The sequence below is a fragment of the Gopherus evgoodei genome, chromosome 4, assembly GCF_007399415.2.
Source record: "Gopherus evgoodei ecotype Sinaloan lineage chromosome 4, rGopEvg1_v1.p, whole genome shotgun sequence".
Lineage (NCBI taxonomy): Eukaryota > Metazoa > Chordata > Testudines > Testudinidae > Gopherus > Gopherus evgoodei.
In genome coordinates, this window is record NC_044325.1 from 138,288,107 (window position 1) to 138,312,206 (window position 24,100).

Below are 24,100 nucleotides of genomic sequence, written 5' to 3' on the forward strand. Positions count from 1 at the left end.
GAGATGCAGGGCTCTGTCTAACCCTGCTACAAGCAGCATCTCTCCTGCCCTGCGTTACCCAGTGATGGGGAACAGCTGTGCCCGGTAATGTTCAGGTTCTTGGCAGAGATGCTCTCCCTGTCCAAGTCAGGGTGCTCAGAAACCAGATTTCCCAGGCACACACCCGTATCTGGTTGTGTCCATTTCTTTCCGAGGAATGCGCAGTTCCCCATCCAAGGCTGACGGCTTCATTGTCCCAAACAGGGTTCAGCTCACCCGCCCACCCCAGCCGACTGCGGGAAGGGGCTTATTGACCCCACACCATTTTCCTTCCTACCCCCTCCAGAAAGTTACCACCCTGATCAGGAATGACTCTCCCTCATGTTTGGTATCTGATCGTTCCAGGCAGATCGGCTTTTCCCCACTCTCCTCCTACCCCCTGATTGCCAAATGACCCAGAAGCGAAGGAGTCACCCAGGGCTGTGAAGAGCTATTTAACCTGTTTTCATCTGGGGGTCTCTTAGGGCGTCGAGTGGCTCTTTGGAGGCTTCTTTCCCACTAACAGGCTTAGCTTTCCCCTTTTGTGCCTGACCACTGGGCAGAAAGGCAGGAATTTTTATCAAGCCCCAGCTCTTTCTGACTGGTGCTTGTTGGTTTGTTTCTCTCTCCACCCCTTGGTGGCTGACAGACTTGGAGACGCACCCGGGCAGAGTGATGGGCAGCGCAGGCCAGAGGCTGACCGCTCTGCCTCATGGCCGGATCGCCCCGCAGGACGCCCTGCTGCTGACCAGCCTGGAGAAGCCCCCTGCTGCACAAGACCCTGATACCCAGAGCTGGAGCTCCCTGGACAGCCCCAGCCCCCCTGCCACACCCGAGCAGACTCTGCCCACTTTCTACCTCCACTACTTCGATATGCTCTACTCAGAGGACACCAGCTGGGTGCCCAAGGGCCTGGGGGAGACTCCTCAGGGCAGCGACCAAGGGGGCAGGGGCGAAGGGCAGAAGGAGCCAGAGCAGTGCCCCATCATCGACAGCCAGGGCTTGGGGCTGAGCCCCGACATGGACTACCAGGAGAGCCTCCACTTGGAGGAGCACTCACTGGAGCAGGTGCAGAGCATGGTGGTGGGCGAAGTGCTAAAGGACATTGAGACGGCTTGCAAACTCCTCAACATTGCAGCAGGTGGGTGCCCCTTCTGTCTCTCTACTTTTGCTCTGTGCGTGTGGGGGGGATTTAGGGAGCCAAGGAGAACTCAGTGCCTTGTTGTGGGGAGACCGGAGGCTCAGGGGGCTCCAGACTGAGCTGTGGAGCTTGTCACCTCTTGCTTGCTGGTTCGGATTAGGTTCGGCAGCAGGTGAAAAGCATTGTTGGCTCTTGGTCCAGGATGTCCGTGGAGTGGCTCGAGAGTTCCGGGCCCTCTACAGTTACCAGAGAGCACCAGGATGTGCTGTGTATGTTAGTATTCACGGGGCAGCCGGCGTTAACGGATGGACCCAAAGCTCTTGGAAGGCAATGGGAGTGTTTCTGTTGTCCTCAGTGAGCTTTGGGTCAGGTCCTAATTGTCCACCTTGTGGGCACTCTCAGCAGAGAGGCCAAAGACTGACTGGGCCATGGAGGCTGGGCTCCTTCCTCACCCCTTGCTGGGATTCCTCCAGGGCAGGCTGAGTCACGTTTCCAGGGGCTGGGGATGTCGAAGGAAAGACACCCCCGCGAGCCTCTGTGGACTTTCCTGGCACAACATTCTTCAACCAAAACCAGCCACATGAATTCCTTTTTTTCTGTTCAAAACCATTTATTTGACAGAAATTTAAATAATCAAACCATTCTGCTGGGTTGTGACTGAGTGAGTGGGGTGTAAATAAGGCCCTGAGAGGGCAACATCTGGCACATCTGGATTCCAGCAGTGCCAAAAGTTTTCAAACAGGTAGGGGCTGGGGGTGAAAGAGTCTGAGGCCTGATCTCCACCTAAAACTTAAGTCGATCTAGCTGCATTGCCCAAGACTGTGAAAAATTTCACACTTTGAGCATTGTAGTTGGGTCAACCTAACCCCCAGTGTAGGATTCTTCCGACGACCACTGGAAAGGCAGATGACCTACATCAAAAGAAAATTCCCTTCTGTCGATGTAGGAAGCATCTACACTGCTGTGCGGCAGCGCCGTAACTCTGCTGCTGTAGTAGCAATAGTGTAGATGTGGCCTCATAGTTCCTACCCCAGTCTTCTAGATGCTTCCCACTAGCAGAATATTCTGTTCTCCCCAGAGGCCGGGGCAGCTGGATTTATAGGGGCTAGCAGGTTTTTCCCATCTCTCATGTCTATGACAATGTGAAATATATTTGACTAGGTTGCAGGGGGAATCTCTTCCCCAGGGGTGAAAAGTGTCTTTGAAGTCACTTGTGTTAAGCAAGTGGATGGCGGGTGAGGAAGGGAGCAGCCGGATGGGTCTGTCTGTCTGTCTGTCTTTTTCTTTGGAGAGCTGGTGATGGAATGTTGAGTGTCTAACAGAACTGTCCTCTCAGATGATTGTTCTGGGGTGGTGGTGGGGAAGGGGCTGGAGCCTGCCTTTCGTTGACGTCAATGGTAAAACTGCTAGTGACACAAACAGGGAGCAGGGTTAGGCTGCAGGGGTGTGATAGTGAAATCTTAAATTATCACATGCACCATAGAGAGGAAAAAAAAGTCATGCCAAGGAATCGTGGCGTGGTGGGAAGGGACCAACTCCCCCGTAATGCAAATACCCTTGATTCATGGTGTGGGGGCTGAGAATCTGGACCCAAATGTTGCATTATGGTTCGTACCTGTCTCTAAAATCATCCGGCACACGTGTTTAAATGCAATGGCATAGGATATGTGGGGAAGTGCCTTGAGTTACAAGCAGCCTACAGCAGTGTTGCAGCCATCTGGCCCCAGTCCTGACGGGATTTAGAATGAACCAGAATGAGCAATCTGATCTTCAGAGGAGCCTGAGCTGGCTCCTGTCTGAATCAGTGGGCATTTTCTCACTTAATTCAGTGGGAGCAGGAGCAGGGCCTTCTCGCTCCAATGGTGCAAAAGTGCACTGTGCACGTCCTCTCTGAAGAGCCAAACCCAGCAGCGAGCTCGGGCCCCTGCAAACAGCACCTCATTGATCCAGCTCCCGCAGCTGGCAGCACTGTCAGCGATGGGGTTTGGGAGCCGGGGCCTGTAGGAGAAACGGCTGGAGTCAGAAACAGAGTCCCAGCTAGATCATGAAAACCATGCTGAGCATTTTAACCCCAGCCTTGCGCTGATTGTAAAGGACTCTGCAAGGTGCACTGGGACAGAGAGCAAAGGTGGCAAAGTCTCCAGTAGTAATGCACAGCCCCTGGGGGCAGGTATGTTTGGTTTACTAGGCAGAGTTCCTCTGGCGTGACGAATTTTGGGCCAGCTCCTTAGCTGGTGTAAATCAATGGCGCTGTGTGAATTTACACACTTTAAGGATCTCCCCATATATCTGGGGGGAGCAGTGTCTCAAATAGCTCGCAGGGTTTCTTCCTCTAATGCTGGAGCGGGGCCTGAACTGGAATCCCAGACCAAACTCTCTGGGCTTGGAAGCTCAGAACCACCACAGAACTCTGGCCGGTCTCTTGCTGCATTTGAAATATTTTGTATCCTGTGGAGTTTCTTAAGCATCTATAAAGCCTTTGCACTGAGGCATTAAGAATATTGGACTGGCTCTTACACTGGTCTAATTGGCAGTCAGTGTGGCTATGTGGATTTCCATCCACTGAAGCCTTGAATCTTGCAGCATGTGGGAAGGTGATTTGCCCTATTACGTGGGTGCATGCAGTAGCCACTTGCTGGATGCATAGCCCTACTGGGCTCCCCAAACCAGGTGCTCTTCCAGAGGGAGTTGCTGTTTCACAAACAGTGGTGATGGGGAACAAAGTGATTTGGCATGCGAGGGACAAATGTGCCCCTTTAGGAGAACCAGCCCTTCGGAGAGGTCAGGATGCTGTTGCTTCCACCATGGGCATTCGGTCCATCTTCTTCTCCTGACTGGATTGTTCATTTGAAAGTGCGCTTGCTGGGCTTGGTGCAAAGAGACTCGCTCCTTACAGCCAGGCCAGGCCCGCACTGGGGAGGCTCCCCTGTGCAGTGGGTGAAGGGTGCTTCTGATGCTCCCTTTCCCTGCCCCCGGACCCGCACGATCTGTGGGTTTTGAGATCTGTTGACTGGCATTGAATTCTCCCCCAGTAGAGGCAGGGATGTTCTGCAGGTGGGGCGTTCCCCTGGCGGGAAAGGGATCTGGTTCCCAGGGGGATGGGACAAAGGAGGAGGCAGGGAACCCAGGAGAGGATCAAAGATCCACGTTTCCAGTGGTTGAAGAAGATTGAAACTGGAGGGGTAGTTTCCTTGTCCCAGCCGTGCAGGAGGCGGAACAGGCAGGGAGTACTGCTCCTCCAAGCTGAAGCAGCTCCCTTGTCCTTTTAGCATGGGAGGGGTGCAGTATTCTCTGTTACTGTAATCCTTGCAGAGTGTTCTCTGGAGGGGAAGTGTCCCCTGACCCCGCTCACCAGGACCGGGTGGGGCGTTTTGTTTCTCTTCCACAGATCCGGCAGACTGGAGTCCAGGAAATGTCCAGAAGTGGATCCTATGGACCGAGCACCAGTACCGACTGCCCCAGATCGGGAAATCTTTCCAGGACCTGTCTGGGAAGGATCTGTGTGCCATGTCAGAGGAGCAGTTCCGTCAGCGCTCCTTGGTGTGTGGGGACGTGCTGCATGCCCACCTGGACATCTGGAAATCAGGTACATGCCGGCAGAGTTGGAGGAGGTGGGGTGAGCACAGCAAAGTTTCCTTAACCGTGTTACCCATGGGAACGGTGTGCTTTGTAGCGGGTGGATTCTGCTCCCCTCGCCTGACGCTGACACTGACCATGCTTCCCTTCCAGCTGCCTGGATGAAGGAGAAGGCTGCACCCGGAGAAATGCGGTACTGTGGTGAGTTCCCAGCTTTGCCAAGGACAGGAAGCAAGGAGGGGTAGGAGGGAAGCTGGGGGTGCAGCAGGAGGGTCAATGAACCTGTTTCCCTCTTACAATTCAGTGACTGGGTCCCCAGTTATTTCAGGGGTTGCTTCTCTCTTAATCAGGACCAATATGTTAATCATCATTAATTCTCAGACTGGTAATTATAATACACTATTTATTAGTCAATAATAGCCTGGTTAATAACAAACCCAAAGGGGAAATGACTATCAGATCTATCCCAGATACTTATATAGCCCTCATTACCCTGATATCGGAGTGCGTCTCTGGTGTGTATTTATTGTTAATGTATTATTACTGTAGAACTCAGGAGTCCCAGCCACAGACTAGCATCTCACTGTGCTAGGTGCTGTACAAATACAGAATAAAAAGATGGTCCCAGTCCCAAAGAGCTGACAATCTCAGTCTTTACAACATTTCTGGGAGGCAGGGCAGGGCTATTATTCCCACGTTACAGCTGGGGAACTGAGGCACAGAAAGGCTAAGTGACTTGTCCAGGATCACACAGAGAGACTGTGGCAGAGTAGGGAACTCAGCCTGGGATTCCCAAGTCGCAGGCTATTGCCCTGCCCACTGAACCATCCTTCCTCTCATCAGATGGCAGCCTTTTTTGGCCACTGATGAGTCATGATGACCTGGGCAAGCTGAAGAGGAAAGACTCCCTCTGTTCCCAGTCCCCAGAGCCACTCGCTGCTCTGCTGGTAGCGACTAACAACTGGATTGTGCTTCCTTTCTGCTGCAGCGGGTGACGAGAGCTGGACGGATAGCGAGGTGGACTCCTCCTGCTCAGGCCAGCCCATCCACCTGTGGCAGTTCCTCAAAGAGCTTTTGCTGAAGCCTCATCACTATGGACGGTTCATTCGCTGGCTCAATAAGGAGAAAGGTGGGGGCTGTTGATTCCTCCTGGGAAACTCAAAGCCACTTTTTGTATCTATGCCCCTAGACCCCACAGTGTTGAGTCTCATAGCATGAGTATTCACCCAGGCAGGTGCTCCAACCCAAAGCTCTCTGGGCCAGAATCTACTGTCATCATTCCATCAGTCCAGAGGGCCAGATTTTCTGCCCTGCTCTTCTCTTTGCACCCAGAAAATCAAGCCCAGTGACTCCCATTTTACACTAGTGAGAGTGAGATCAGAATGAGGTGCTATGCCTGGGTGTTTCAGGCTATGGTTCTCTGTATGACTAAGGAACTCATTGCCATGGACATAAATCTGAATCTCCCATTATCTTTCCCCAAACTCCATCCCTCAGTGAGTTCGTGGGACCCAGAGCTCTATTTTCCATTCCCTAAACTTCCTTCCTGGTGAAACTGGGCTCCTGATCCTGGATTCCTGTAGTGCCTAGATCGAAGCCCGAGCGCGCAAGGCTCTCCATGTTGTGGGTGTGTCTACCCAGCGCATGGCAGCAAGCCTCTGAGCTCAGGTCGACAGGCGCTCCTGGGGCTCATCCTACACTCCTGGGGCTCACCCTACTGTAGACATGTAGCTATTGCAACCTAGGCTGAGAGTCCCCCGCCCCCTGCCCTAGGCTTCCGAGCCCAATGCTTTTGATTGGTTGGGGATTGGTCATGCTTTGAGTAGGCAGTTGGACTAGATGACCTCCTGAGGTCCCTTCCAACCCTGATCTTCCATGATTCTATGCTGAATGTCTTCACAGCTGTTCTTAGCATAAACCATGTGATCCTGAGTTTACTGAGCTGGGCTTGGAGGTTCACTGCCACTGCCTGTGTTAGACACGTCCATAGAGTCCCTGCCCCAAAGACTTTACGAGGCAGATGAAGGGTGAGAGGGGAAATGGCCACACGGAAAGTGGGAGTCGCTTGTCAGTGTTCACCCAGCAAAGCAGTGTCAGAGCTGGGATTAGAACCCAAGTTTCCCCGAGTCCTGCACTCTGCCCACTAGACTATGCTGCCTCTCAGTGGCCCTGGGATTGGTCGTGCTTTGAGCAAGGGATTGGACTAGATGACCTCCTGAGGTCCCTTCCAACCCTGATAGTCTATGATTAAAACCCCATCCTATATTATTGCCTCCTTTTTCTCTGCATGTTCCTCTCTCAGGCATATTCAAGATTGAGGACTCTGCCCAGGTGGCTCGTTTATGGGGAATCCGGAAGAACCGGCCCGCCATGAACTATGACAAACTGAGCCGCTCCATCCGGCAGTATTACAAGAAAGGGATCATCCGGAAACCTGACATCTCCCAGCGCCTGGTCTACCAGTTTGTACACCCTGTCTGAGAAAGGGGCAGGAGCAGGGGAATGGACTGACTTCCCGGTGGGATCCCTGTAACCACAGCACCTCCCACCCCCTTCCAAAAAAGAGATCCACCTTTTGAAAATAAAGATGAAGTCTAGGGTTGTGCAAGAGGCTGGAAATTCATCAAACTTGCTGGATGAACTTCAGAGCTTCCAACCTCCCCCAGACTACAAAGAATGTGTGTTGGGGGAAGAACCCCCACCTAGCAATGGACTGCCTGTGAAATAGAGTGTATACATTTAATTCTGGGGCCAATGAGTTTGTGTAGAAAGCCCCCTTCTCCCTCTAAAGCTGCGGTGTGAGGGAACCACGTGAGGGAGGCACAACAATTGGGTGGGGTGGGGGGTGGGGACTGAGGGGATGCTGCCTGGAAGCAATGTCGAACCAATAGAAGTTACATATGACTGTTGTGGATGAGGTTCATTTTTCCCCGCCAGCTTTTCAAGTCTTTGGCGGTGCAGGAGGCACCACTAGACCAGATGCCACTTAGCAGAGATTTATGGCACATTGGAGGTCATGCAGCAAAGCAACTGGGTGTAGAACCCAGGAGTCCTGCCCATGCATGGGAACATAGGAGTTATCATACTGCATCAGACCACTGGGCCTTGTTTCTGACCCTGGCCAGTCACCCCTGCTTTAGTGAAAGGTGCCGGTATCCCTGCAGTGATGGTAACTTGTCCCCAGGGGAAGTTCTTCCTGATCCCCATCAGGTAGAGATGGTCGTGTACCCTGAAGATTGATAAGAGCCTCACCCACCCACATACCCCACAACATCTAGTGATAATCAGATTTGGCCTCTCTTCATCAATGCTTTCCCCTTCCAGGTGGGGAGCTTGAGTTGTCCTGAAATATCCCAAGGATATTGTCATGGCAATTCTACCGGTCTTGCTTTTTCCTGGTCTGAAGCCGTTCTCTGGGCATGGATAAGAGGTAATTCCCCCCGCCTTCCAGCCAGTCCAGAGCCTTTCTTTAATGGGACAACTCCCCCACCAATACCCTAACTGAAATCTGTTCCTTAAAGGGGCCATCTTCTATCCTTCCCTGAGCTAGAAAAGTAGCTGATCAGCCCAGTCATTAGTTGGCGATGCCTCTTCTTGGTGGGGGCAAGGATAGAATGATAGCCAGAAAGTGCTTGCCACTAAGGCAGTTTCTCCCCACAACACTTGCTATATGCATGTGATCAACTAGGCAATGCCTCCAGCCTTGTGTGGCAGCGTAGGGATACCCCAGTGTGGAAGGGCTCTGCGAGCCGGCAGAGAGCAGCAATGCTCTGGTGTAGACGACTGCCAGAAGGTCTGAGGTTATCGGCTGGAGATGCTGCAGCTGAAGCGTTTGCCTCCCTCATTGCCTCATTTGGAGGTGGGTAGGCAGTAGGAAGCAGTGGAATTGTCCAGTAGCGTGTGATGCTGGGTTAGCAGCTGCATAACTGGCTGGTTTGTCCAAGAACCTCTCAAGCGTCCTGCTTCTCTTCCTTACGGAGAAGCAATTCTGAAGAACGTGCCTTGCTGTATCTGGAAAATCGCTTCAACAAGTTCATGATGTCCAACTGGCCCTCTGAGACATGCAGTGAGCAACTTCTCTTTTTCTGGGTGCCATTTTAATGCATCAGGACTAGATTCTGAACTTAGGCCGGTATAAACTGGGAGTAACTCTCTGAGCTTCAGCCGGGTTACTATGGATTCACACCGGTGTAAATGAGATCAGAATCTGGCCCAAATGTTGTTTTGGAGTCAAGTTCTGCTACCTCCTACCCCAGTTCATCTCCCATTGCCTTTGGCAAGAGCAGCACCAGCTGTAAACCAAAGACAAGCATGGCTGATCGTGGGGTGGGCTCTAACTCGGGGATTGCCTAACTGGGCCAAACCCTGGCCACCTGACTCGGATCTGAAGCGATTGAACTAGCTAGTTTCTGGTGCACAGTTGAATGGGTGCAGTGACCATTTTAGGGCATTGTGTGTGAAAGGACAAAGTCACCCATGCGCAGGATGTGAGAGAGGCTCATTTGAAAGGAAAGACAATAGGATCATACACAGCAGCCTTCTGCCAGGGCTCACGCTGACCCAAAGCTGGGACACCCTGGCACTTGGATGCATGAGAAGGCCATCTGGCTGAACAGCAGGGTAATACCGAAAAGCTCTTGTGGGAAGCATGGAGTCAGCAGGCTGTGTAGTATGTTGCTTTGCCTGCTGGACAGGTTGCTGTATCATCTTTCTGCTCATTGGCCAATCTCCTAAACAAGAGTAGATTGCAAACAGAATGGGACCAGTATATCTTGCATCCCTTCTGTGCTACCCCACTGGGGACAAAATGAAGGCCACTGGGCAGGTTTCCCTTCCTCACCACAACTTGTGGTGTTTATGCCCCAGTTGCGCTAGTTACTTTCCTAGCAACACCATCATCCTGTTTGTGAGAAATCTGCTGCCTATCCTGGGCAAGCCAAGACTGGAGAAAGATCCAACCTGCTGTTGGAGCACAGAGTGATTAAAGGTGGGTAGAGTGGAGCACAACAACTGGGTTGGCTTTTGGTGACCAGAGGTTGAGTTTGTTTTCTATTAATTCAACTGGTGATTAAGGGAATTCACTGGTGTTGGAAAGGGGCTGGGGAAGAAAGCCTGAAGACTGACATTATAGCCTGGGTACTAACAAGAAAATTAGTAACTTTCTTACCCCCATACTTCCAGTTTCAGTCCTGATCTGGCAGTCCCACCACTAGCGTTGACTAAGGAAGTCATTCTCCATCTGATATGGGCTCAAGCTGCAGACTTTGGATCCAGATTTCAAAGTCCCCAAGGTGTTTGAATCTGGGCTTTTTGATTCAGTGCATTATAAAGAATGGACCCATTTGCGAAACTCAGATCAAGATTTGGATTCCGACCTCCACCTGCAAAATAGCCAGCACTTCAGCTCTCCTGTATGTGCTCTCTCTGCCCCAGTCAGTCTTTCTGCTCAGACTGCCAACTATGAACCAGTTGTGATGGCTGTTCATGTGCTGTATGGACACCTGTCTACTAGGAACTAGACAGAGACTCACTAAACTCATTTCCTACCAGTGCTCAGGACTTTCTTGACTGCCTTAGTCTTGTACCTGTTTTTAAAGGCATTATTATTTGTTTTTTACACCTCTGCAGTTTACTCCCACTGGGAAACAAATCAACAGAAGCTGACAAGATTATAGTACAATAGAACTTGGGCAGAGGGTAGAGGATTGTTTAAACTGTACATTTCATAACAGGCCAAGTTACCTGGTAATGTTGATCTTTTATATTACAGTTTATTTGTTTTCTTTTGGTTTTGGCTGATGAGACGTTGTGGTTTAGGTTCAAATGAAGAGTTTAGAAGGGAGACAAGGATATCTGTAAAAGCCTTTGGAAGAGTTTAAAGAAAAATGTATATACATGTTTTATTTTGGTTTTTGTTTTTTAACTTAAAAGAGCTGCCTGTGTTGGCTGCTGCCTTTGTATTTCCTTCTGATAATTTTGTATTGTTTACATGTCAGAGTAGGAGCTCAAGTGCTTCTTAGATTCCCAGCATATGTTGTATCTCATTGCCTTGAAGTTCTGATTCCTTGCGGGGGCGGGGAGACAGCTTTGTATCTTCTGAAAAACCATGAAAGTTGTGCCATGTGATTATTTGTGTGTATAATGAAAAGGGGAAAAATTGATGTGAACCACGTGGCTAATAGACCCCCCCCAGCCGAGGATCGGTCCAGTAACCTCCTCTCTATTACAATGAACAATGGTCTAGTCTGTTTTGGGGTTGTTTTTTTTCAGTTTGCAGTGGAAAGGGTGTATGCGGATATGTGCAAAGTAAGTGTTTCCTTGCCTCTGTGTATGAGAACGTGTGTGTGTCCCTATGTGTGTGCAGGGAACATGCACGTGTTTGTGTTCACGTGTGCACGGTCCAAGAGCGTGTGTGTGTGTGTGTGTGTGTGAACGCTGTGGGGCAGTGGTAATAAACTCTACGTGGAGGGAGCAGCTGCTGCTGTCCGGCTCGGTTTTTGCTATAGCAACACGCAAAGGCAAACAAAGCTGCCTTTCTGCCATCTCCGTCACCCCAGCCCTGCAGCCTTTGGTGGTGTCTCAAGTTGGGAACCCATAATCATGTGCCAATGTGGTCCCTAGATCCTCCTATGCTTTCCCCCACCCCTTTCCCTTATTGCTAGGGCACAGTGGCACATTCTTGCATGAGGCTGTGTGTGAAAGTGTGCACTCACGCCTAGGTGCTGCTTTTGCATAACCAGACCTCCTGTCCCCCTGGACTACTGCACCGTTAAGGGAGCAGGTAAGGACACTGCCTTAAGAGGTGACCCAGTGGTGCTTAACACCCCCAATAACCAGGCAAAACACACTGTGCATGAATAAAATAATCCTTTTTTCTTTATTACTGTATTTTTTAAGTATTACCTATTTTTTTTCCTTTATGGAAGAAGAGGCAGCCTTGCGTGCCAGATACACATGCTCCTTCTCCTAGTGTAGCTTGGCTCGCAGTAACACTGTTAATTACAGCCTCAGGATTGCCCCCCAAGCCTCCAGGTCTCTAATGGGAAATGTTAAGCAACGGCCATGCCCCCATTTCTGTCCTCTCCCTCGAGAGGTGAATATAGAGCTAGACAGAGAGTTAATGGCATTATCTCAGCCACTGGAAACTTTGTTCCCTTCTATCTGAGCCCTTGAAGTTCCCCCTGGCCATAAACGGGCAGCCTCCCATTTTAAAGCCTCATAGGTCAGATTTGCCTTCTCTTAACCCTGCTATTTTCTGGCGCGGTTCAGTCCTGTGGGGAAAGGGGGAGGGTGGAGTGCTTGCGACGTTCTTTTGCCAGGGTAAAGGCTTTGCACTTTGTGCTCTGCCTGTCCCATGACCCTCCATCTAAATACAGAATTATTTTCCTGGGAGCTGTTTGCTCGCCCACTACGAAACTCTTTCTGAGCCTCAGTGATGGATTGGGTGACCAGCAGTGAGGTTCAATGGATTTAGGAGCTAACACATTCAGTGGAGCAGTCAAGGGGAGGAAGCAGAGGACCTGCTCCATGTGACAGATTAAATATTCTTAAACTGTGCCTGAGAGCCTGTTCTAAAAGTGTCTCAGCTCAGTCCATTGAGTTACAACCCACTCCAGGAAGCTATTGGATAATGTAGGGACCACTCCTGCAGAGGAGCCTCCAAACTCCGTCTGAACCCGGTCTGAATTCAGAGAGCTCAGGACCTCACAGGACTGCACTCTTATGTTGTGATTCACCCTAGCATTTGGTTTGGGTCTTGCTTGCTCCTTAGGGAGGTTTGACATCAGGGGAAACTCTCCTGCAAAGGACCTTTACTGAGAGAAGAAGTGTCCATCTCTGGTTATTGCTGGCTGCGCTGGCCGAGGCTGGCTGGCTTGGGAGACAAGTCATGCGTCTTTTTCTAAAGAGAATGAGCCAAATTCCTCATGGATGTGGCTCTGCTGACTTCACTGGAGCAACATAAAAGATTTTCCTTTTGCACCGTACACTCAGTTCCATGTTTCCCATCCCCATTGCCCTGAAGCAGAGCGGAATTTCAGTGCCTTCCATGCAGGACATGGCCAACTCCCATCACTTTACCCACAGTGAAAACTTTCACCCACTTGACATAAGGGCTATTTCTTCTGTCCCAGCTGGATTAAGGCCCTGCAGTCACTGCATTATTGCTGTTCTGAGCTTCGCAAAAAACAAAGTAAAGCTTAAGTGTCCCTCTCCTGCCATTCCAAATTCAGAGCTCCTCTAACCTGGAGCTGCAGCATGGAAAAGGGCCTGCCAAATGTTCCTGGAACTGAACATCAGGAGGCGAGATGGGCCAAGGGGGTGGTTATGAGGATTGGGTTTCCCCGCCCTTTTATGCTTGGAGCTGAATTGGAACTAGGCTTGGGCTTTGGGTTGGACAATGCTAAAATCCAGTGCTGCATGACCACAGCCTAAGTGGGAGGGAAACATGCACCCCCAACTGGATCAGGGGAGACTCAAAATCTTGCAAGGACCTTGGCTTCATCCTGACAGCAAAACTTTAGACCGCTCCCCCGATCTGGCTTTGAATCTGACTTGGAAACAAAGCCCTCGTGGCAGCATCAGGGATTTTGAGCCAATCCCTCCTCCCCATCAACAAAGGCTTCATGGCGTAGGTCCTGGCTCATCTCCTATGAGGAGTGATAACAGAGCTGGTCTTTGCTGCAAAGGGCCTTTTCCACCTGTTTCCCATCTCAGCTCTGGCCTGCTCCTGCAACAGGCTCAGCTTCTCAGCACCTTGGAGGGACATGTTTGCAGAACATTCAAGTCCTGGTGGTCAGAGGGACTGAACCTCCTCAACTCTAGATGATGAAGTCTGCAAGCACCCAAGGCTTCTGAAAACTAGGCCCCCGGGTTCTCAAGCTTCTCTGGATGAACACAACAGTGCTTGTTACGCCTCGTTCAGGCGCAGCGATAATTCGGTGTGCAATGGGTGGAGGTGAAAGGCATGGGGGAGAGGGAGGCATCATAATTCCTGTGCAGGAAGTACACTAAGTGCCCCCCCCAACCCCGGCACGCTAGCATTTGAAAAATATCCCTGCTCTTAGTCCCTATACCCATTGCCTGCTACAAACCAAACCCCAAAGTAATGCTCATCTGGTAAAGGTGACAGTTACATCTACACCGGGTGATATTCGAGCACAAGACTCAAAGGAGGGTTAAAATCCATATAACAATTACATAGCTCAGTTACTCGTTTTGTTGTTTTTGTCGTATCCACAGTAATACAATCACTATATATATAGATAGATCTTTTTAAAATTACACAATCAATGTACAAAAAACAGGTGCAGTGCTGAAACAAAAGCATTTCCTTGACTTTGTGGTGGTGGTGGTGGTGCTGTTAACTAATGGAAGAAACAGAGCTGAAGGTTGGAGAGGTCTTGTCTATGTTATCCAGGATGCAGCACATTTATTTGGGCGGGAAGAACACTTGGTCGCTAGAGTCAATAATTCATGAACTAAACAGAATGAGGAGGTGGAGGGAGGCGGCTGATGAATTTGAAGATGATGGGGGATAAATAAGCAATGATCTGTGGCTTCCTGTGGAAAAATCAGGGGGACCTTTTCTCCTGAACTGCTCAAGGAACGGCAGATAACCTGTTACCCATATGCACCCATGGGCCATATGAAATTTGAATCTGCTATATAAAATGTTCTTTGTTGTTTTTCTGTACCTCCAAGACACAAGCTGCCCCGGTGGAGGCTGCTTAAGGAGCATGGTAGCCAGATGCTGAGAGGAGATGGAGCCTGCTGGAAAAGGGGTGGGCAGGGTGAGCCATTACTCAGCTGTGACTCATGAAGGGCTGCTCTTGCCATGTAGGGGCAATGGAGTATTTAGCCCCATTCACTTACACTCAGGGCAGGAAGAGGCTTCTCAAGACCTGTCCCATGGGAGTTGTCATATGTATCTGTACCAGTCAATATCTTTTTGTCCTGAGTAGGAGGGAGGCCAAGGAGATGATGTCTTGCTAAATTCTGGCTAGGAATCTCCTGAATGGCTTGTCTCTGCATTCAGCATTGATGGAACCAGCCTGAGGCTCACCCAGGGATTAGGAAAGGAAAATGTGGTTGGATGACAAGTGACCCAACTTCACTGCCAGCAGGAAGAAACAGCTTGGATAACAAGGTTTGCTTTTGCCAGCTTCTCTCTTGGGAAGGTTTTGGGTTGGGTTATGCTGTGAGCCTACTGAGCAACACCCTCCCATCGCGATCAGGAAAGCTGTTCCTACCAGCATGGGCTTGCTGGTAGGCCCCACTTACAAAGCATCCCAGGGCTATGAAATAACAAATACAGATGGAACTCAGACCTGCATTGTTTGGACATAGGTTATAGGCTCAGGCATGTCTCTAGTGCAACAGAGAGTGATGACAACACGAGTAGCTGTGTGGTGGTTTAGTCTTCTGGTGACCTCTCCCACGGGCAACGGGTTGTCGGTGTTTTCTCAATCTTCACGCCAAAGCCACTGGGGAATGGCCATCCCTGTTTTCCAGGGGATGCTTGACCATTTGAACAGCTCCTGCTTTCTTGTGCCTGGCAAAACCTTTCAAGGAAGACGTTCTAACAGAAGCTCTGTTTGCCATGGGATACCAGCCACTATTCACATCCCCTACCTGATTGAAGCAGAAGTAAAAGCAAGTGTTCCTTTCTCCCATGGTCCTCACTTTGCCATCCTGGCTTGTAGGGGGTTAAAAGGCTGAAATGCTGCAGCTCCATGTAGCATTTGACAAAAGGATTGTTTTTTCATAGCCCTGGGATGCCACCTTTGTGCCTTCGTGGGGACTTTCCACCTGCCACTGATGGGAGAAGCCACAGATATTTCCCAGGCATGATTAGCACTAGAAGGGCTGGGCTTGGCAAGCAATGTAATGGCCCCTTTCCTCCATGGATCAGAGTAAACACCAATCTCCATCCTCTTTTATTCTCCACGAGGAGACCCTGGTGTTTCACGCCAGAAAGATTTTGCTTTGACGTTCTCTTCCATTTGGCATTTACTCTTTGGTTCCCACACCACTGCCTTTAGGCCTGATGCTGATCTAAATCCAGAGTAAAACCTCTGGGACTCGGGCACAGTTACTCCAGATTTACACCAGTGAAACTGAGATTGAAATTGGGCCCTACATGCTTTACTTCCTTCTCTCGGGGCCAAGGGCCTGGTTCTGCCACGTTTCCAGCTGATGCAGAATGCCCCGCTGCTATTATCATGGCTTAGGAAAGTCTCAGGGTCCAATCCACCACCACTTAAGCTCACTGAGGTCAATGGAGTTGCACAGGGGTGAACTGCATGCTGGCTACAATGGAGCACCCACAGCTAGACTGCTGGCAAGCAGAAATGCAGGCTTGGCTTGGAAGTCAGGGGACAGGTCATGTGTGATCAGCAGGGCCTATGGGGTGAAAATGCCCTTCATGAGGAAGGTGCAGAGCAGCTGCTGGGGAATCCTATTCACAGTCCCTCCAGGGAGCTCATGACAGGACTTGGGTCCATGAATGGGGCTGGAGGACACCCATTCTCATTGGGGAGGGGACACAGCAGCTTGCTTTATAGCTGTCTTTCCTCTGTGTTGCAGCATCAGCACCTATCCCCACCCTTACACTGGTTGGGCTCCAGGCTCGGAATCCATTCCATATGCACCAATCCTGTCCCACATTCTCTCCACTTGGAAGCTGTGTCCAGAGCCTACACCAGGTGCACAAAGCTATGCAGATGAGTTGTTCTTAGCCTAACCTAAAGGAGGGACCCTCTCCTGTCTGACACTAGTGCAGGCTTCATTTACTAACTGCTTCTCACCTGTGACTCTTCCACATGCGTCCTAGGCAGGGTGGTGGTCTGGAGCATCTCCCATGCCATGCACCCAGTCAGAAAGCCAGGCGACTCCTCTCCATGCCCCCTGGACCCTCCATCAGGTGGCTGGGGGAGAAAGCCTGCACGTGGAAAGGGAATCTCCTGCACCCATCCACATCCGGTTGGAATAAACATAAATCTCCACCACATTCCAGTGCAAAGAATGGGACAGTGAAGTCTGGTCCCACCTTAGTTCAGTGGCAGAAAACTAGTCCCTCTGATGGTCCCTGATGAGATTCCATTCCCAGGAAGGAGATCTTGACCCAGGCCTAAGATTCATCCCAGCCTGGCACCCTGAATCACCCCAGCACCTGTCACTGTTAGAAAGAGGTCTCCAACAGTGGTGACACAGCGTTGCAAATCTCCAAAGAAGAGGTGATGCATTTCAAGGCCCAGTTCGCTCCCTCCCAGAGTGCAGGTCTCCATTAGCTTTCACAGGCCTACACTGCTCTCCACACCACAGCGGTGTACCAAGCATTCCCCTGAAAAGGGAGCAGGTGTCCACATTGTGGTTCAGGGTCCACAGGTGCGTTTGCTCCAGCGTGCCCAAGTGCTGCGAGAGGCACTCCTGTCTCGGACTGGAGAACTTGTACAGCCTTACTAGGAACCTGGACTGAGGAAGTGATGTAATGTCACCGAAGAGCATTGGAAGGAAGCTTTTGCTGAGTCCAGGATGACAATACGATACCAGCGACCACACCATGGTGATGTCTGATTGGCGGAGGAAGAGGGGAAGACCATACTCTAAAAAGGGAAGGTCCCCAAAGCTTTCACTGGGATGAGGAATCTTCCTTTAATTTACAGACAACCATTCCCATCTGCAAGACATCAGTGAGCCCTAATCCTTGCCCAACTTGAAAACTCAGTGTGTTCAACTGGATGGGAGATGTACGGTGCACGGATGTGGTTTGAGATGAATGGGAGAGGGCATGGATAGGTAGGGAGATTCTCCCCACCCACCTCCTGCAAAGATGGAGAAACTGGAAAGACAATGATTAGAGAGGGTGAGTATAAAAATGTATACATAAATAAAAGGGGATAAATTCCATTTCCTCCCATTTGAATTTGGTTATGTTCAAATAGGGCAAATTTGACCGGTCCCAGCAGTTGACATGCTGTGTGTTTTGGAACAGTTCCAGCCAATGGGAAGGTGGGCTTATGATTACAATAACCTTAAAAACCAACCAATCAGAAGCCCTGGAAATGCCCTCATTGGTTGGGCTTTAAAATCTTGAGGTATTGGCTTTTTGCTTTGAAAAAAAAAATCACAGCCAACGTCGACCTTTCACTTCACATTATCTTAGAAGAAGAAGAGGAGGAAAAGCCAGTATGCAAAATACTCTTCTGAGACGGCTCATAAAAAAATAAAAGCTTGGTTGGAAAATACGTTTGAATCTCTAATGGTGCAGCGTGAGTGACCAGACGGCAAGACGGCTGGTTGGTTGGTGTAGAGAAATGAAGACGACAGAGGGTTTGTTTATTTTCTGACAGCAATGATGAGAACACCACGAGGTTAAATAGACTCCACATAGTTGGCTGGGTAAAGGCCGAGTTGCCCATTGTCTAGACGCCCTTTGCACCATCCTTGTTCATCTTCTTCACCTAATTTGGTTAATTCGTCACCTGAGGCAAAAAGCAGAAATAAAGAATTCATTGCCATCGCCTGTGGCCCTCTTACCCTGAATGCACATGCCATGGGTGGCTAGAGCGGCCTGAACCTTGAATTTCCAGTCTGGCATTCTGCCACTCGAGCTGAAGGAGTAACTCCATTGGCTGACAGCAGTGGAAGGTACTTATCCAGCTACTGGAAGGGGACATGTAATAGAGATTGAAAAAGTGGATTCTATGGATGTGTGTGTTGTGTCCCAACTTCCGTTCTGTACCACCTGAGTTAACTCAAAACTCCCAAAGTGACTCCCACTGGATCAGGGGCGGATCTAGGCATTTTGCTGCCCCAAGCACGGCAGGCAGGCTGCCTCCGGCGGCTTGCCTGCAGGAGGCCCCGGTCCCGCGAATTCGGCGGCAGCCTGCGGGAGGTCCGCCGAAGCCATGGGACCAGCAGACCCTCCGCAGGCATGCCGCTGAAGGCAACCTGTCTGCCGCACTTGCGGCGACCAGCAGAGTCCCCCCGTGGCTTGCTGCCCCAGCCACGTGCTTGGCGTGCTGGTGCCTGGAGCCACCCCTGCACTGGATGGACATGTTCCAGGCTCAGGCCATGGGTGAGGGGTTTCTGCAAAGTTGGAGCAAAATCGGCCATGCCTTGTTTGTGTTGTATAAGTGTATGAGGAGCCAGAAACCTCCTCTCTTCCCCGTATGTTCAGAGTAAACACTAGGGGGGCTTGGATAAGTCAGACATGGTGCCACTGAGTTAACTCAAACTTTCACAAAACAACAAAAAACCTCTCATGTAGACCCCTGGCTGGGTAGATGCCTCTTAAAAGGGTCAGCTCTCCCCTTCCTCCCCCCGCCCCCTCCACAGTTCCCCTGCAGCAACCTCTGCTGTGCCAGGGGGTTAGTGCCAGCTGCCGGATGTGCCCTGTGCCATACCCGCTTTGAAGCTCAGCTCATCCTGCTCCTGCCCATCGTAGTCATACAGAGCCCGCACGCGCATTCCCTTCCCCGCCGGCTCCTCCTCAAAGGGGTTGGCGCCGCCGTTGGCCTCGCTGGCACTGAAGGAGTTGCCGCCCTCATCGTCTGACCACTCGGTGGTGTAGGGCTGGCTGCGGTCGTAGCTGCTCACGCTGGGAACGCAAAACGGGTAGAAAGTGCCGTGAAGAGAGGGAGGCGGGAGGGAGGCACGGACCCGGGGGGCAGGAGAGTGTGGATCCCGGCAGAAGAGGGAATGTAAGAAGGGCAGCTGCCAGGGCCTTCTCCAGACACAGAAAGAGCTGGGGCCTCACCGGCTAGATTCACCTGACAAGGGGTGGAGTCACACTGGCACTCAGATTGCTGCCCCAGAGCCGGAAGTTACAGGACTGGCAGCAAAGACTCTTTGCTGTATCACAGCGTATCCCTCAGAAACCTCCTGCCCCAAGACACGACCGCGTCCCCTCTGCTGTATCACAGTGTATCCCCCAGGAACTGCCCGCAGTGAAACAAAATTGCACGAGAGGGTTTCTAAACAAAGGATAACAGATGTACATTCCTGCTCCCTGCCTCCCACCTCCACTGTGTCTCTGCAGCCCTCCCCATCCCTCCCAGTGGACTGGAAATTGGAGGGGCCCCTCTCGCAGCTTGGGCGCTGTCACCTGCCGCGGTCCCCGGCCACTGCTGCTGACTCGCCCACTGCAGTGGCGTTGGTCAGGGTCACCCCTTCGTTCTTCTTAATCTTCTCTCGCCTCGTTATCGTGTGTGAGAGGTCCGGGTTCCACTCCTGGAGACACAAAGCAACACGTGCCCCTGTGCACCTGCCAGGCTCTCTTCACCTGCCTGCCCGCCACGTTCCCCACCCTGCCCCCTCCCCATTTACAGCAGCCACCTCCGGAGCGAGGCAGGTGGGAGCCTCACCTCAAACTGGGGCCAGTTCATAGGCATCCCCGGGCCGCTGGTGCTGCGGAACCACCTGAGGTCCTCCTGCGCATCCGCCACACGGATGGTTTGCTCCAGCTCGCGGTAGACATTGGTGTAGCTGAGGGAGGTCACAAACAAAGCAGAAATGAGGAACCCCCCGGACGCCCCCCTGTGCTCATGGACAACTGAAGCTCCTTCGAGATGAGCTGGGGAAGCGCTGCGAACACTTACTGGCAGAGAAGGCGGCGGTTGTGGGAGAACGGATTGGAACTACGGAGCAAGCGGGACTCCCAAGAGAACTCAGAACTGGCATTCCTCTTGCTGGCCACAGGAGGGAGCCAGGCCGCTGCACAAATCCACCTGGCGTGACCATTGATCATGGGATATCCCTAGATGAGGATGGAGCCACTGCTTCCAGCCCTGTGCCCTCCATCTGCCCTCAGAGTGACTGGGTCTGACGGGCCTTTGGGAGCCTCTGCTGGGGACCTGAGCTCATCATCCAGCATCCTCTGGGGCCTGGTTCATGGCAGCCCGGCCAATCAAGTCCCTGGTGACCCCTGTAGTTCCTATACGCTGCTGCTCTCGCTCTCCCGTCCCTCCCCACCACCCCCGTGGGCATGGTTACCTGCTGCTCTCAGCCAGGTTCAGGTGCCGCTTGATGTCCAACAGCACCTCCTTCAGGAAGATGAGCCTCTTCTCTTCGAACTGCTGGCACTGGTCAAACACCTGCTCCATGCTCTCCATGTACTGCGGGGTGCACTTGTTCAGCTCCTCCAGCACCTTCTCGTATTTCTCTTGGGTCTGCGGGCACAACCCGGGGCCAAGGTTAAAGCCCAGGCCCCCAGAGCTCCTTGGCTGGGCCCTGACAGAGTCTCTCCCTACCCCACATCCAGCTTGTGATAAACACATCTTCATTTTTGTGAGAGCAGGGAACGTGGACCTTCATCTGGGACAAATCAGCAAGCCCTGAAGTCAGTGGAGCTGTGATTTATACCAGCTGGGGACCTGACTCCCCTGGAGAGACACTAATTTACACTGGGTGGGGGTTTGATGCCATTGGAGTGATGCTGCTTTATGCCAGCAGGGGAGCGGACCTTCTCTCCCCTAACTGTTGCTTCTGCTGCACCTGCAATCCCACCAGCTGGACTTGCTGCACCCAGACTGTAGTTGTTTGGGGTTGGCTCAGAGGCTGAGATCCTTTGTGGAAGGGGAGATGGGAGAAGCAGCTATATCACCAGAGCCCCTCTTTCAAGGACAAAAAAGGCCAGTAGACTCTGGTAACCTAGTAAGGCCCCTTCCTGAAGGAGACAGAGAGTGGGGTTCCAGGCGGGTTCTCCCATCTCACCTGGTTCTAAGGACCAGTGCATTGTGTCCTGGCTTCTCTGGAGACTGGAGCTATTTATCCACAGAGCCCTGGCATCATGGCAAGCTTCCCGCAGGCTGCTTCGCCAACATGATTCACCACGGACCCGTAGGGAGCTGGGTGTACGTCTGGCCACCCTTCCCCTTCCCTCAAGGGTAGCAGCTCGCACCTTTTGCACATCTTGCTTGCACTTTTCCACCTTGTCCTGGAGCTTCTTCTGCTGGTCTGCAGTGATGGACTGCTCTGCCTTGCTGTTGGCTTCCCGGGTCATTGCCAGCTTCTCCTCTTTGCATGCCAGGTGATATGCTTTCTTGGCCGTCTCCACCTGTTGCAGGGAGGTGGGGTGAGGGAAGGAAGGAACCCAGGACAGATGTTTGCAGATGTTCTACCCATAACCCTTATCCCTTCCCCTAAACATCTCTGCGCTGCAATTGGACTTCCACCCTGCCTTTGTGCTGTCTCCCCGTCCCTGTCAATGGAGACTTGGGCATGGTTTTGTCTCATTCCACCTTCGCCCAAGGGCAATGGTGTGCTTAGAACCGAGTTCCTCTGGGGTTGGTGGCAGAAGAATAGGCAAGTACTCGTTATTATGGTGTGTATTGCAGTAGCACCTAGGAGCCCCAGCCCTGAGCCAGGACCCCCTTGTGCTAGGCGCTGTACAGACACTGAACAAAAAAATGGTTCCCATATCCTGTTCCTGCCTCCTACATTCAGCCCTTGGGGACTTGGCTGGCTTCTCTCAGGCACAGTGCAAGAGGTGTTGAATGGGGAACTCCATGGGCAAAACAGGCACCTGTCTGCCGCCCCTTGAGGAATGACTGGTTCTTCCAGTGACACAGCAGGTACCAGCCCTGGTGCCTCACCAGAGATGGGGATCGTTTGGATACTATGCGCCCCGGACTCCCTGCAAGCTGTGACTGGTGCCTCTGTGGATACAATAGGCATCTTCCTCCTAACTGCTCCCAAGGTACAACCAATACCTCTGGCCAAAAAGCCACACCTTTTCCTCCACCCTGCCACATGTTCTGGTGCCTGTGTGAGTGGCTTGGGCACCTGGCCCCCATCCCAGTGCCCTGTGGGTACAGTAGATGGGCTCTTTCCTACCTGACCTCGTGAGGCTCTCAGTGGTTTACCTCTCGGTCAGCAGACCTGCTCCACCCTGCCCTGCCTCCTACCTCCTTCATTTTCTTGGCCCAGGGTTTCTGCGCTTTCCGGAAGCCGTCGTCTGCCTCCCTGGCCTCCTTGAAGCCTCCCATGATCTGCTTGTGGTAGGCGTCCTTCTGCCAGTTCTTCACCTTCTCAAAGTCCTCATTCAGCAGGCTGTTCTTCACATCCTGATGCAACTCGCTCACCTTGTCTGCCTCTGTCATCATGGCTCCCCACGCCCTCTCCAAGCTGCCATACTGCGGGCCTGTGGGACAGAGCTCAGGTAAGCAATCAACGTCATGGCAATGCCCAACCCTTCTCTAGTGGCTCCTGTCTGTGAGACCCGCAAAGTGCCCATTTCATGGCTGCGAAAACTGAGGCAAAGAGCATGTGGAGGGGGGTGACTTGTTCAAGGAAGCACAGCAAATCAGGGATCAAGTCAGGAATGGAACCCAGGAATCCTGTTTCCTTGTCCCTGGTTCTAGCCCATAAGCCATGCTGCTGCCAATGCCCCTGTCTGAGACTGGTGGGGCTAAAATCAAACAAGTCAATTCTTTGAATCTGGACAGCCTGCTGAATTGGATAATTCAGGGCCAGGCAGGAAGCCCATAGTTGTTACCTGATGAGACTTCACAGCACCAGGGGGTGGGGAAAGAATTGAGATCCTCCAGCTCCAAAAAACCAGGTCCCTGCCACATGAGCGAGGAGAATCTCCATTAGCAGTGTGGGACCTATGCCACACAATCGAGCAATTCTGATTCCATCCAGAAGAGGGCAGTGGAGCATGCCCTACCAGCCAACTCGATCTAGTTATTAGAGGACATCAAAGTATAGATCTAAAGAATTTGTAGGGGGAAATGTACGAGCTCCATCCCCAAGGGCCCTTTCTGGGGTTTCTCCCTGGTGGGATGAATGCTGCAGTGCCCTCAAACCGTGAAGGGCTGCGGCCAGAGGTAGGGCCGCAATACCTTTCTCGATCAGCTGCCTCCACCTCTTGGACCAGTCGGTCAGCTGCTGGGCATAGGCCTTTTCGATCTTGGCCCGCTCGTGGACGCAGTTCATCAGGTCATTGCAGAGCCGGTGCCCGTCGTCGATCCGTTTCACCGTCCGTTTGTAGTTCCCCACCTGCCAGAGAGATGGACAGCTGGTTGGGAACAACAGCAGGAACAATGCCCACTCTGGAGACAGGAGGGAAAGGCTCGCACCAGGCCAAATCGAACCGGGGGGGAGAGCGCTGGGGGTGAAATCAGCCATTTCTGGAGTGAGTGGTGCTAGACTGGCTCAGGAGAGGAGAGGAGGGGAGGGTGTGTGAGAAGTTGAAGGCTGAAGCGCGTCTATTTTAATTCAGCCCAGGAGCCCTCTCTGCCGTTGTTTCACACTGTGGCTGGATGGGACTAGGACAAAACCAGGTAGTTTATTTTCACGCGTGACTTGCGACAGGACTGAAATGCTGCTCTCCTGAGAGAAGAGGCCTGTGCGCTGCCA

General features: G+C 51.8%; 2 protein-coding genes across 7 annotated transcripts in view; one reads left to right on the forward strand and one right to left on the reverse strand.

Annotated features, from left to right (window-relative positions):
• SPDEF (SAM pointed domain containing ETS transcription factor) overlaps positions 1–11,036 on the forward strand; it is a 28,151-nt gene extending 17,115 nt beyond the window's left edge. For all 3 annotated transcript variants that reach the window (XM_030561335.1, XM_030561337.1, XM_030561336.1), the window contains exons 2-6: positions 668–1,159; positions 4,548–4,745; positions 4,889–4,936; positions 5,724–5,864; positions 7,038–11,036. In XM_030561335.1, the coding sequence (XP_030417195.1) occupies positions 694–1,159; positions 4,548–4,745; positions 4,889–4,936; positions 5,724–5,864; positions 7,038–7,216 (1,032 nt within the window). In that variant the 5' untranslated portion in view covers positions 668–693 and the 3' untranslated portion in view covers positions 7,217–11,036. The remainder of the gene's footprint in view (positions 1–667; positions 1,160–4,547; positions 4,746–4,888; positions 4,937–5,723; positions 5,865–7,037) is intronic.
• Positions 11,037–13,991: 2,955 nt separating this feature from the next.
• PACSIN1 (protein kinase C and casein kinase substrate in neurons 1) overlaps positions 13,992–24,100 on the reverse strand; it is a 53,576-nt gene continuing 43,467 nt past the window's right edge. For all 4 annotated transcript variants that reach the window (XM_030561338.1, XM_030561339.1, XM_030561341.1 and 1 more), the window contains 8 exons: positions 23,584–23,740; positions 22,645–22,880; positions 21,639–21,794; positions 20,732–20,907; positions 20,104–20,224; positions 19,845–19,969; positions 19,144–19,337; positions 13,992–18,219 (listed from right to left, as the gene is read on the reverse strand). In XM_030561338.1, coding sequence (XP_030417198.1) covers positions 18,110–18,219; positions 19,144–19,337; positions 19,845–19,969; positions 20,104–20,224; positions 20,732–20,907; positions 21,639–21,794; positions 22,645–22,880; positions 23,584–23,740 — 1,275 coding nt within the window. In that variant the 3' untranslated portion in view covers positions 13,992–18,109. The remainder of the gene's footprint in view (positions 18,220–19,143; positions 19,338–19,844; positions 19,970–20,103; positions 20,225–20,731; positions 20,908–21,638; positions 21,795–22,644; positions 22,881–23,583; positions 23,741–24,100) is intronic.